Source organism: Chelonia mydas, chromosome 20, assembly GCF_015237465.2.
Source record: "Chelonia mydas isolate rCheMyd1 chromosome 20, rCheMyd1.pri.v2, whole genome shotgun sequence".
NCBI classification, from domain to species: Eukaryota; Metazoa; Chordata; order Testudines; family Cheloniidae; genus Chelonia; species Chelonia mydas.
This window is the reverse complement of record NC_051260.2, coordinates 9,570,687-9,583,791: the sequence shown is the minus strand read 5'-3', so window position 1 is coordinate 9,583,791 and position 13,105 is coordinate 9,570,687. Positions and strand designations below refer to the sequence as shown.

The 13,105-nt window shown below is 46.5% G+C and overlaps 1 protein-coding gene across 4 annotated transcripts in view; it reads left to right on the top strand.

The window, feature by feature from the left end:
• Positions 1–13,105, top strand: part of ATF7 (activating transcription factor 7) — a 106,583-nt gene that overhangs the window by 71,976 nt on the left and 21,502 nt on the right. For all 4 annotated transcript variants that reach the window (XM_037883828.2, XM_043532650.1, XM_037883829.2 and 1 more), the window contains exons 5-10: positions 1,702–1,836; positions 3,089–3,246; positions 6,404–6,503; positions 7,760–7,873; positions 9,216–9,368; positions 11,087–11,284. In XM_037883828.2, the coding sequence (XP_037739756.1) occupies positions 1,702–1,836; positions 3,089–3,246; positions 6,404–6,503; positions 7,760–7,873; positions 9,216–9,368; positions 11,087–11,284 (858 nt within the window). The remainder of the gene's footprint in view (positions 1–1,701; positions 1,837–3,088; positions 3,247–6,403; positions 6,504–7,759; positions 7,874–9,215; positions 9,369–11,086; positions 11,285–13,105) is intronic.

The following is a 13,105-nucleotide window of genomic DNA, read 5'->3' as shown; positions in this document are numbered from 1 at the left end:
TCATGTATTGAAGGCAAGGCTGCTGCATAACTCGGCTATAACAGGGGCCCTCTAGGGCAATGCCATTCAACTAGAGAGATGGCTCATCAGGGAGAAGAGCCATAGATGCCTATTTTGACTCTATTTCAATTCCCCATCCCACAATGATATAGTGTCCCACCATGTTAGTGTCCCCCCTGTGACTTGGCTTTTTGCCACTCAGACGCATCTTCTCTCTCTTCTCCTATTCCTTGGTGCCTGCTGCAGAGGCTTGGCTACTTAGCTCTCCCCTGCAGACTCACGTAAGAGCTGCTTCTGATGTCCCTGGCCTTTATGGGATCCATGAACTCCATAAGAGATAGGGTCCTGAAGGAGCCACATCCAACTCTAGAGCCACAGGCTAAGTGTCTCTTGCCTTTAGAACGGGGTGGGCAAACTTTTTGGCCCAAGGGCCACATCTGGGTATGGAAATTGTATGGCGGGCCATGAATGCTCATGAAATTGGGGGGGGGGGTGAGGGCTCTGCGGTGGGGCTGGGGATGAGGGGGTTGGGGTGCAGGAGGGTGCTCTGGGCTGGGACCGAGGGGTTTCGAGGGCGGAAGGGGTTCAGGCTCCAGGCAGCACTTACCTCAAGCAGCTCCCAGAAGCAGTGGCATGTTCCCCCTTTGGCTCCTACGTGCTGCCCCGTCCACAGGTGCCGCCCCTGCAGCTCCCATTGGCCATAATTCCTGGCCAATAGGAGCTGCTGGGGTGGCGACAGGGTGTGGAGCCCCCTGGCTGCCCCTTTGCGTAGGAGCTGGAGCGGGGACATGCCACTGCTTCTGGGAGCCAAGCAGAGGCACGGCACGCGCGGAGTGGGGCAAGCCCCCAACCCTGCTCCCTGGTTGCAGCGCCGGAGCAGGACAAGCCCAAGACCCTGCTCCCCGGAAGGAGCTTGAGGGCTGGATTAAAACGTCTGAAGGGCTGGATGCGGCCCCTGGGCCATAGTTTGACCACCCCTGATTTAGAAGTCTGCACTGTACACAAAAAGGCCCCTGTCTCTTGACAGGTCTGTTTCTGTTGTTTGCCTGCATGTGCCACCAACTAGGCAGTTCCCTCATGCTGTCATGAGTGCGTTTGCCTCACCCTTCTTCTGGGCAGAGTCTGGGGGAGCTAAGAAGTCATTGCGAACTAGTTAAAATGGGGCATATAGTACCCTTGAAAACTGGTGTGCTGGTGGGTTGCCAGATTCAAGCATATGGTTAGGTTTTATTTTAATGGGGTGCTCATAGGTATTTAATAACTTGCATGGCTCTTTGTTTACTTTTGATGATTGGTCAATAAAATAATTGAGGCTGATTTATACAATGCTTTACAGCTCTTCTGTGAATGAAAGTGCCTTCTGTAACTTGCAGGAATTTGACTTTGTTACCTGTTCTACTTAGCGGAGCCTTTTTACTAGTAATAAGAATTCCATGTGTATGTGTTACTGAGGAACCACAAAGCACTGGCCTTCTGGCCCAGGGGATGTCTGGTTTTTGTTCTTTTGTTTGTACAGCACCTACCACCCTGGGGCCCTGGTCCAGGACTATGGTTTCTAGGTGCCATGGTAATGCAAATAATTAAAAAAGCCTTTGGTAGGTGCTGCTAGGTGCAGCTAAGCAGTGGCCCTGGAAACTAGTTGTGTGTTTCACTAGTGGTATGAAGTAACTTTCATTTAATGATTTAATCTTTTCCCATTAGAATGCTGGGCCTCTGGACATGTCTCTGCCCTCAACCCCAGACATCAAAATAAAAGAGGAGGAGCCAGTTGAGGTGGATTCTTCCCCTCCAGACAGTCCTGTATCCAGTCCGCAATCCCCACAGATCACAGAGAAGGTAGGTTTCCTGGGCCATTCCCACTGGCTGTAATTTACCTCTTTCACCAGGAGAACTGATTCTAACTACGATAGAATAAGCTCTTTCTTCACTTAACTGTCAAGGCTTGAATTGAAGGTTGTGTTCCCCTCCTTAAGCAGGAGAGTGAAGAACTGATTTTACATTAAGACAGATTGTCGTCCTTAAGTTTCCACATAAATTCCAAAAATGAACTGCTACCTTTTTTTAAAAAAAACCTGAGAAGTCACGTTCCTGGGGAGGCTGGCATCATACTAACGGGGGTAGATCTGAGGGGTTTTTGCAGTCACTGGGGCATGGGTGATCAAGCCTTGTGGTTGGAGCAGGAGCTATGCCTAATGGTCAGAGCTGAGGGTCAAAACCAGAGACCGCATCAGCTACCAAGCCGAAGGTCAGAGCCGGAGACAAAGTCAGGTGCCAGGCCAAGGGTCTGAGCCGGAGACAGCGTCGGGATAAGGCAGAGGAGCAGGAACTGGGAGCACACGGGTCTGGGATGGGAAGATAGGAACTGGGAGCAGGCAGAAATGCAGGGCTCAGGAGTCAGGTAAGCAGAAGGGGTCCGCAGTGGCAGCTAGCCAAAGATTCCTCTAGTTGCTCGGACAACTTCCTGTTTTTACGTCCTGGTTCATGTTGTACTCCTTAGCCAATAGGGGAGCTTTGGGGGCAGGCTAGTCCTTCTCTGGATCCTTCGCTAGTTACTCAGGTGTGCTGCTGGGTTGCAGTTGTGGCCTGAATGCTACCTGTGGGCCCAGGTTTGAGGACTGGGATCCCTCACAGGTTTCTTCAGATGAGAAGGATCACTGAATAAGTTAAGCAATTTTTATAGGGATGGGTCCACTGTGCCCTGGTGATTGTTGTAGTGGCCTAGAACATGCACTTGTAGAATAATATAGGTGGCAAAACTGCTGGTTGCATAATTACGCTTTGTACGTATCCCAGCTTGGGCTGGAGCCACTAGTTTTTAGAGGTGGAGGAGGAGTGTCTAACAATTTCTGCAGGACTCTGGGGGTCGGGACTTTGGGGTTCTATTCCTGGCTGTGCCACTGAATCACTGTGACCTTGGGTAAGTCCCTTCCCCGCTCTGTGTCCGTTTCCCTATTGGGGTGTTGTGAAAGTTGGTTTAATGTTTCTTGATCACTCAGATTTTCAGAAGAAAGATGTGAGAGAAGGGCACATTATTACGATGAGGCTGATAAAGTATCTGTCCTTACTTTTGTTTGTTGATTCTCTTTAGGAGATCACTTCAAAGCCTGTTATAATTTCTACTCCTACTCCAACCATCATGCGTCCAGGGTCACTGCCACTACATTTGGGATATGACCCGCTACAACCCACTCTTCCCTCCCCTACCTCTGTCATCACCCAGGCTCCACCTTCCAACAGACAGCTTGGGTAAGAAAGATGCTAAGACTTGGACCAAGATTTTAAAAATTTGGTGTCTAAAGTCAGGCTTTTAATTCTGTATTTAAGTGCCGAAATGTGACCTGATTGTCAAAAGCGCTGAGCTATGTGCAACTTCCACTGCAGTTCCATGTATAACTGTAAACGCTGTCATGAGAACTAGTTATAACATAAATTAAACATTTATGGGGCAACCCCAGGGAAAGAAAAACAGTCCAGTCCTGATATCCTTCCACTGGCAATGCCTTCACTGCCTGTAATATAGGCAGTGAATATTGTAATATTTTGCCAGAGGATCATGAGTTGCCTTTGCTACCTGATTAAAAGGATAAGACTTAGATAAAACTGCAAAGTTGTTGAATCTTTAATGGCTTTGGGATTTTCCAATACAGCTGTTACTTCTGAAGTGAAACCTCTACAACCTTTTGGCCTCCTTCAAAGTCCGGTTTTGCTTCTGTAGCTATTTGTTTTCAGATAACCCAATGATCTGCTCTTCTTGCCGCTGGAATAATCTAGACTCGAGGCTCAAGAGCATTCAGTGAAGTGGTTATGAGCGCATTGCATTGTGGGGTAGTTTCAACTTTATATATAAAAGGAAGGCGCCTAAGTGATCCAGGAAATACATTACAATGGGCCTTCAGGAGAGGTATATTTAGCCCTTGCTCTGTTCTTTGGTGTCAGGATGCTTCTGTTGTGCCATGGTTGTTACTTCTTTCTAATTACCCTCTTTGGATCTGGGTCTTTGCATTAACAAGGCCATTTTTTTGGCTGCCAATTCATATTTTTGTGTGTTTGTTTTGACCCCTTGGCACCATCAGTCCAGACTTCCTGACGGAAAGTTCTAAATCCTGTCTCCAGGCACCCTAAGGGTTAAATGATTGTCTTTGTGTTTTGAAAGAGTATTGTGTTTGTTTTCCATAAACTAGACTCAAGCTCAGGTGTAATGCTGTCTTCTGGAATTGAAGCACCAGAGCATTGCCCTGCTTGGAGAAATAAAATCAGAACAGTCCATGTATTGAAGCTACAAAGTTAGGCCTGTAGTGCAACTCGCAGGGATGTCAGTGGGACAGAGAATGAGGGCAGGGTATGAACTTTCTGTAGCTAAACTTTTACACTGGGATTTTCAAAGTGGCCTGAAGGATCTGGATTCCCAGATTCTGTGAGAATTGAATGTCCAGATTCCCTACATGGCTTTGAAAGTCCCACCCCTAGTCGGTAAAGGTATGAACTTGAATCTGGCCCAATTTACCCCCTGTGACTTTCACTCCCATCCCATCTCGCCATTACCTCAGCACAGACCCCACAGTGTAAATGTTCTTAGCTTAGCCAGCAGCGGCCCATCATCCCTCTCTCAGGGCTAGGAAGAAGGGATGGTAGCAGTGGATTTTCTCGCCATTCCCCAGATGCCTGCTTAGCACCAGCCCTGCTCTTCCTCTCCTAGCTGTTCTCTCTGCCTCCATCTTATGCTGTCATGAGCAGGGGAGGAATAGGAGAATCTCCCATAATAAAAAAATAGGGGAAAATGCAAGGAGAACAGTTTTTTTGTCTCCGCTCTGTCCTGACCATGTCAGTTCAGAAGCCACTCTTTCTTCCCTCTCCCACACTCTTTGGACAGGGACTTTTCAAATGGTGGGCCCAGACATGGTGGAGTCAGAGGGAGAGAGGACATTACTGCAAGTCATCATTCTTAAATAGTAGGTTTCAGAGTAGCAGCCATGTTAGTCTGTATCCGCAAAAAGAAAAGGAGGACTTGTGGCACCTTAGAGACTAACACATTTATTTGAGCATAAGCTTTTGTGAGCTACAGCTCACTTCATTGCCCGATGAAGTGAGCTGTAGCTCACGAAAGCTTATGCTCAAATAAATTTGTTAGTCTCTAAGATGCCACGAGTGCCGCAAGTACTCCTTTTCTTTTTTCTTAAATAGTAGTGCACTCTACGATTGAGGCAGGCTGCCCCCATCCCTTATTTGTCACTGCATTCAGAAGCTGGATAAGCACATTAGCCGGGTGTTTCTGCAAAATGATCAGCGGGGGAAAGGTTGTTGGCATTTTTACCTGTCGTTATTAGGCTTCAGCGTAAACACCCCTTGGCAGTGAATGGAGCTCTTCATGTTTCTCAGACCTACTATCTCAGGTGTTCTGCAAACAGAGCTGTCTGTTTAGGATGTTTTCTCTGAGGGTTAGCAGTGTTTTTAAATGAAAGTTAAATTAATGCACAGCCTCATTCTGCAATGAGGGCTGTATTAATGCATCTGTCTAGCCAGAAATTTATCAATACGTAGGAACAGTTGATCTAGTACCCCAGCCTGCCTCGTGCTTCTGTGGATATGCCAGTAGAGGGCACCAGAGCAGCAGCAGGACTCCACTGAATAGCCCAGCAGCTACAGCAGAGCATCAAGGGCACTTTTACGTGTCCTGGTGAATGAGCCCATGTGCCAGCACGGAGTGTTACATCGCTCCCCTGAAAACTGTGACTGAAACCCAGCATTGGTTCTGTTTGCTTTGCTGTGTGTTTTGGAGCAGAGCTTCTGTTTGCACTGGCACAGGGAGAACTCACGGTGGACTAATTCCTCCTTCTCCTAAAACAGAGAGCTCAATGTATAATATTTGGTTATCCTCGCCCTCTGTTCAAATGTGTCCAGCTTATTAAAGTCCAACATCCCTTCTTAGGGGCATCTGGTCTTTGTGCTTTAACAGCCTTATGCTTTTTGGCAAGCAGGCCTGCAAGCTTACATAGAGGAGTTAAATAAGGAGAGTCGTAATTCTTCCATCAGCATGTCCTGCCAGCACCAAGCAACAAATGGTTGTCAGACAACTTTGCCTGGATACCCAAAATGTGATGTTAGCACACGTCAGTTAATACATGTTAAGAATCTCAGGTAGACAAGGCAATGTATACTTTAACACATGCTAAACTAGGCTTTAATTTGATCAATTTAGCACATGCTAAAGGCACTGCACTTTGTCTATGCTAGACTTTTAAAACATGTAAGTTAGCCTGTGTGAGCTAACATAATGCCTTAAATCCTAGTCTAGACAAGGCTAGAAATCGCCTGTATCTTGGTGGGGTTGGGTGGGGCTAGTTAGTCTTGTCTGTACAGTATAAATTTGAATTGACATATGTGAGCTTGAATTGTGTTTCTCCAGGTCTCCTACAGGCTCCCTCCCACTTGTCATGCACCTTGCGAATGGACAGACTATGCCTGTCCTCCCTGGCCCTCCTGTACAGATGCCTTCTGTTATATCGGTAAGAGAAACTTCCAGCACATTCTCTGTGGTAAAGGAGGGGGCAGTTTTTCTCCTGCCCAACATATGCAGATGCTTTCATTTGCAAAATTAAAATACATCTACCCCTCTGTGTGAGATAAGCCTGAAGTGGAAGTGGGCAAGGGCTGATGCTAGCAAGGTAATAATAACATGCCAGTCACACTAGAGGGCAATAAGGCTGAAAAATAAAGCCTGGTCTGGGCAGATGGCTCACACCATTGATCCAGGACTGGGAACTGCAGGATCCCTGATTAGTTGGTTGCATTTGGAACGGAATGCCTCAGTTGAAACCATTCGAGCTTACAGAGAACATGTTAATCTTTGCAGGCCAGGAAAGCCGCCCCAGCCTGGGCAGTGCGCGAAACGGTAATTTATATTTAACACTGCAGGTTTTACTTCAGCCTAAGGAGAATTTTTCAGGGTATGAAATTCACAAATAAATATACCTTCTGGTGGGCTTGTGTGTGTTGAGTGAGTCAGCCTGTGCAAATCCCGTGTCTCCTGCTTGGCGGGTATTTTGTGTACTGAGTGGGTAATTCCAATATACTAGTTCCTCAGGTAGTAGGACTGCTGAAGTTGCAATCCACCGGTGGGGATAGGGGAATGCACGTCTGAATGGCCAGTGTGCTAAGAGTTTGGCATGTAGGACATCTCCGTATTTTCTTGAAGTATAACTCATGCTCCTAGCGCCTTTCATCAAAGTATTTCAGTGTGTCTTATAAAACAGAACTAAAGCTCCATTTCCCCTGTTTAGGTAAGCCAGGCAAATATGCCTGTTTTACAGATGGGGAAGCTAAAACTTAACCAGGGTGTTGCTGCAAGTCCATGTTAGAGCTGGGCATAGAACCCAGATGCCCCAGTTTTCCCATTCCTCTAATGGCCACCTGGCAGCATTGCACCCTTTGGGGTACAGGTTTTCTGGGTGTGAGGGAAATGAGAGACCTTTCATGATATTTTGCCACCAAGTATATTTCGCTTTCTGTCCTCAGCTATTGGTTGCCATTGCTGCGTTCTCTTAAATAGCAGCTGTGGCCACCACAGAGGTGACTGCCCACCTTTGAGTGACTGACGAAACAATCCCCGTGGCCGTAGTTTATAAAGTTTGTCAAACGTTCTAGGCTCTCTGCATTAAAGATGCTTTGTCAAGTGATTATTATGATGCCATTTCGTGCGGGACGCTTCCAGTAGCAATGACATAACTTCTCAAAATGTGTGTGCTCTTCTCTCTACATGTAGCTGGCTAGGCCAGTGTCCATGGTGCCCAACATTCCTGGTATTCCTGGTCCACCCATCAACAGCAGTGGTTCCATTTCACCATCAGGCCTTCCAGTGCACTCTGAGGCTAAAATGGTGAGTTCCAGAACATAGAGAGAAGCCTATTGACTTGTGCCAGGGGAGATTGCTTTGGGGGATATATTCATAGAATTGTCGTAAAATCCTTCACTTATCTCCGTTAGACCCTCCAGAAAAGAGTGTGTTTAGAATCTCTATACTCATGACCCCTCATCCTTCTAAAGAGACACCAAAAGCTCTTGAATAGATAAGCCCAAATTAGTGAGCTTAGACTGCTCCCCACTGAAATCCTTTGCAGCAGTAAGAGTATCTTAAACCATTGTAGGAACACTGAGAGCAGGTGTTATAAATATATAAGACTATTAAGTTGTTCTTCATTAAATCACCCAGCACGGCCCGTCTGCCATATGGACCTTACATATTATTGTCAAGGCAAAGATTCCTGATCCCATCTTAAATATGGGACACGTTGTAAAGCAGTGGATTCCTGTTCCAGTATGACAGATGGGGGCAGGGAGGAGAGAGCCAAGAGGGGAGCGGCTGTGGTGTAGTGATCTGGCAGAGTACTCTAGTAATGGTTTTCAGTGGGACGCTCTTCCAACTGTAGATTTATGAAGGAATTTCTTTCTCCGCTTCCCCGGCTCTTACAGCACAAGTGCTCGGTGCACACAGGAGGAAGAAGGAAAGTAGGGATGAGGCGGAGGGAAAAGTAAGTTTGGATACAAAGATGGTGAAACCACGTTTGTCTTGCTGAAATAATATTAGAGTGGACTTGTTTGCAGTCAGGGCTTCCACGTTATTATGTGCTCCATTGCTGCAGTGACCTTGGTGCTTCCAGTAACTGCTACTACAATTCCACACTAGCTAGGCATTTGCAAAAATTCATTCTGCATTCATGTACTGAGCTGAAACGAGAACCATTGTGGGGGATAGGAGGGTAAGGATTCTTAAACTCTGTTATGTGTGTGTAACAATATGCCCATGCTTCAGTCTCCTTTCATCTGGGTCAGTGATTATGTTAGTGAAGACCTCCCTCCTGTGTCCCTCCCCATGTGTCAGACCCACCTCTTAGCATCTGAAGGCTGTTCAGTCTCCACAGTCCATTTGGTCCATTGTCCTTCTGCAGAGACTGCCAGCTGGGGAGCTGATGAGTGCCAATTGCTGTAGTGATTTTGTGATGCAGACACCTGTCTGTTCTGAACTGGATTGAGAACCACCATCTATCTTCACGTGGGCCACCCAACACCTGCCAGATGATAACAGCTTTTGGCTGGATTTGAATCCTCCTTTGAAAAGCGTGAAGAATAAGTTATGTTAGGGCCTGTGTCTCCGAGGCGAATGGAGAAGGCTGGTTAAAAGCACTGAATCCCATTGATAATTTTGTTCTCTCATTTTACAGAGACTGAAGGCCAGCCTGACGCACCAGGTTTCTTCCTCACTGAATGGCAGCAGCATGGTTGTGGGGTCAGCAAGCACGATGGTGACCTCACGTCCAGAGCAGGGTCAGATACTTCTCCAGCACCCAGATGCACCTTCTCCCGCTCAGCCACAGGTCTGCTCCTTCTTAATCTTTGAAGATATGATGGCTTAAGATGATGATGGAGGAAGCAAAGATACTGGGAGTTCTAGTCTGCTAGGAAAGGAGTGGGGAATAACCTCATGAATCTGTCACTCTCTGCTCAGACCTATATGCTTTCCAGAGCTGTGGAGTTTGGGGGTGGGGTTGTTGGGGGTTGGGGTTTAATGTGTGTGAAACACTCCTTTTTGTAGTTTCTGTTACCATCACTGTCAAACAGTGCAAGTTAGACTTAGGCAACAGGCACAGTTACTTGATGTGTTCTGGAGTTTAGAAAGAGTGTTTTGCTGTCTTCTTTCCTTTTTAATTACTAGGGTTAAACACTCCCCTCTTAGGCAATCAACCCCACTTGCTCCTGCCAGCTAACCAAATGCCAGCCTTCCATCAGAACTGCCACCTGCTCCATCAGTTAGACAGGCTTCCAAAAGTTTAATATCCATATGCTGTCTGACAGTGAGTAGTGAAGTGTAACTGTGCTCTCACATTGTGGCTGTGTAATTATAGAGCCTATGCAGTAGTGCTGGGAGGACTGAGTCTGGGGTGATTTGTCCTTGTTGGTTTTTCCTTTGTTCCCTCAGAATACAGCAGGAGATTGCAATGTTACAGAATCCACTCTTAAATGCCTGTCAGACATTGTACAATGATGTTAGAGCACAGCTGAAGATTGTCTGTGTTACACAAAAGCCCGTATTCCCTTGCAATAGTGTCGTGTATATCTGTAAAGATGGCTCTGTTGAGTTGTTTCCCTCTCACATTGTAACCTGTGGTAAGTTCCAACAATATGAAGCTGAATAGTCCTTATTTTTTTCTTTTTTTAACTTTTTTTTTGACTGAGGCAGATGCTAGGGGCTGAATTCTAGCGCTGGTGGAAACAAGGATTAAACCAGACGTGCTCTGCAGGCTTCTCCCTCACAGCTCCTCCCTGGCCACGGTTCCAACCAGCATTGCCTCCTGCCCATCCATGATATTAACTCCGCTCCTCACCCTCCCAGCCTCCCTGCTGTTCTACTCTTGAGCCATTTGTCCTTGTAAATTGGGGTGGTGACTTTGTGATATGGACAAATATCTACTGAAGATCAGTCTGAGGCCAATCAACTTCTTTTCACTTAATGAGCTGAGGTGGGATTTAAACTGTAGTCTCGCTAGAAAAGTGAGCATATTTAATCCACTGCAAGAAATACTGTCTGGTTCCTCTCCTAAACCCATAATATTCAAATCATCCTGACACCGAGATAGTCGCTCAGAACTGAAACTTCATTGTGCATCTAGGACATATTGCCCATCCATCAACACATGTCACAAGATTCGGTGCTTGGGAGGAAGGATGGGCTTTTGGATAAGGTGCAGGACTGAGAATCAGGGAAGCTGGGTCTCCATCAGAGACTCCCAGCGTGACCCTAAGCGAGTCACTTAATCTCTCTCCCTCACTTTCCCTGTCTGTAGAATAAGTCTCAACAAATCTGTTTGGACCTAATTCATTAATGTCAGTAAAGTACCTTGAGAACACTGGAAGCTGCTGTGGAAAAATGGAGTGTTTTTTAGTTTCAGAATCAGCATCTGACGGATCCTACATCCTGACTCTCCAAGCCAATTGGAATTTGCTCTGGACTCAGTACAATCAGCGTGGATAACTGTCTGGTTTAATCAAGTGTGTGTTTGTTTCAGTAATTCTCTTCCTTCTGTCCTAACTCCAGGTTTCCCCTGCTCAGCCCACGCCTAGCACTGGTGGCCGGCGGAGACGCACGATGGATGAAGACCCAGATGAGCGCAGGCAACGTTTCCTGGAGCGGAACCGCGCTGCAGCCTCTCGTTGCCGTCAGAAACGCAAGCTGTGGGTGTCTTCCCTGGAAAAGAAAGCAGAGGAACTCACGACACAGAACATCCAGCTGAGTGTGAGTATGTAACTGTGGAGTCAGAGTCCATCTGCTTGGCTGCATTGCGTCCTCCACTCCAAGGAGGACGTTTTTACCGTGGTGCCAGAGGCACTGTGTGCTCTGGTGGTGGTCTTTAGTTTGTGAGAAACCAGAATCCCTAGGGACAAGTGGCTAGAAATGTTGCAGGGTTTTTTTTTGTAAGATGTTTATTTTTTCTGTGCTTGATTCGCAAAGGCTTGTGTATGTGCCTCTGGCAATGGAAACCAGTATTTATAAAGGACCATCAAGTCCTGGATAAGCCAAAGGTGAAAGAAAAGGAGCAAGTGGAATTTTGTATCAGCATTTCCAACCCCCTCCACCGCACACAATAAATAAGAGCTGCGCACCCAGTCTTGCCCTGAAAAGGATGAAGCGGGTAAGGGAGAATTTAGCATTGTGCCCTGCCACTCATCCTCTCAAGACTGCACCCTGGAACATTCAGCAGCTCCAGCAACGTAAAATAGGTGCTGGAACAGTGCAAAGGCACCAGGAAGCTGGTGTATCCTAACTGATGACTTCCCTAACTTGGGAAGAGCTGTCAACTGGCACAAAGTCAGTGTAACTGGTTTCTGCTCTATTTTCCGCTGCTTGGGTCTGGAACCACAGGCCAGCAAAGAGGGAACTGCAGCTGAAGCCCAGGGCAGTTCAGATTCTCCTTGAAAATTGGGGGGCTATAACTAGCTCCCTGGCAGCCTCTCTCCTGCTGTGCCAAGCAGAACGATGCGTAATTCCCTTCCCATTGCAGTTAGTCCCCTCTCAGCAGACAGGCCAAGGACGGAAAGGATTCTGAAGACTGAATTCACGTCCAGTGTGGGCTGTTTCCCCCACTGGCTTTCAGTGACTCATGCAGTGTGCTTCAATAGCACTAATTACAATATTTTCATCCTCTTTGTCACGCTGTCTGGAGTGGCTCACAACTGTGAATGCCTGCCGCAAAGCAGACTGTCAGAAACAGGGAAATCCCTCAAGCTGGTGGTATGTTCTATCATTAGATTTCACCAACCCAGTAACAAACGTGAACTCCTGGATCACTGTACCAGTCTTACCATGGAGTCACTGACCAACTTAGACTCTCCAGACTATTTGGCCACCCATCCAAACAGAACTTTGTGATAATGGTCACTTGAACCAAAAATCACACCACATCAGGTTGCTCCCAGTCCCAAGAGACCAGCCACTTACCCCAGATCAACTGGTACTCTGAATCTTACACCAAAGACAACCCTGGCACTGGCAACCAATAGTAAATTAACTAAAGGTTTATTAGCTAAGAAAAAAGAATGAGAGTTATTGAGAGATTAAAGCAACTAAAATATCTGTCTAGGTGAATCACAGTTTGTAACTCCGAATGGTGGCAGCGACATAGTAAACTGCCAGTTTCCCAAAAGTCTTTCCAGGGTACCTAGATTGTCTCTGGGGATTTCTACTTTATATCTCGTACACTTCCTGTCAGAGTCCAAAGATGCAGGATCTTTTTTTCAGTCCCTTCTTATAGCTTCTTCTCACAGAAAGCAAGCTGTCAGTCTCTCTACCCACCTGAGCTTTTCCTTTGACAGTGGGTGAGGAATGCACTTTGAGTCTCAGACCTCCAGTCATCAGACACAATGGCTATTTGCTTTGTAATTAGCACTTTTTCTGATAAAGTCCTTCATTAGCATTCCACAAGGCTTCTTTGATGTCTGATGAGTTATTTAGTTACAGCGGTATTTACAATGTAAATGTTTGATGTCACATCATAACAGGATACAGATGAGAGAAAACAATGCACTTAACATCCCATTAGTTTTATGAAGTTTAAAC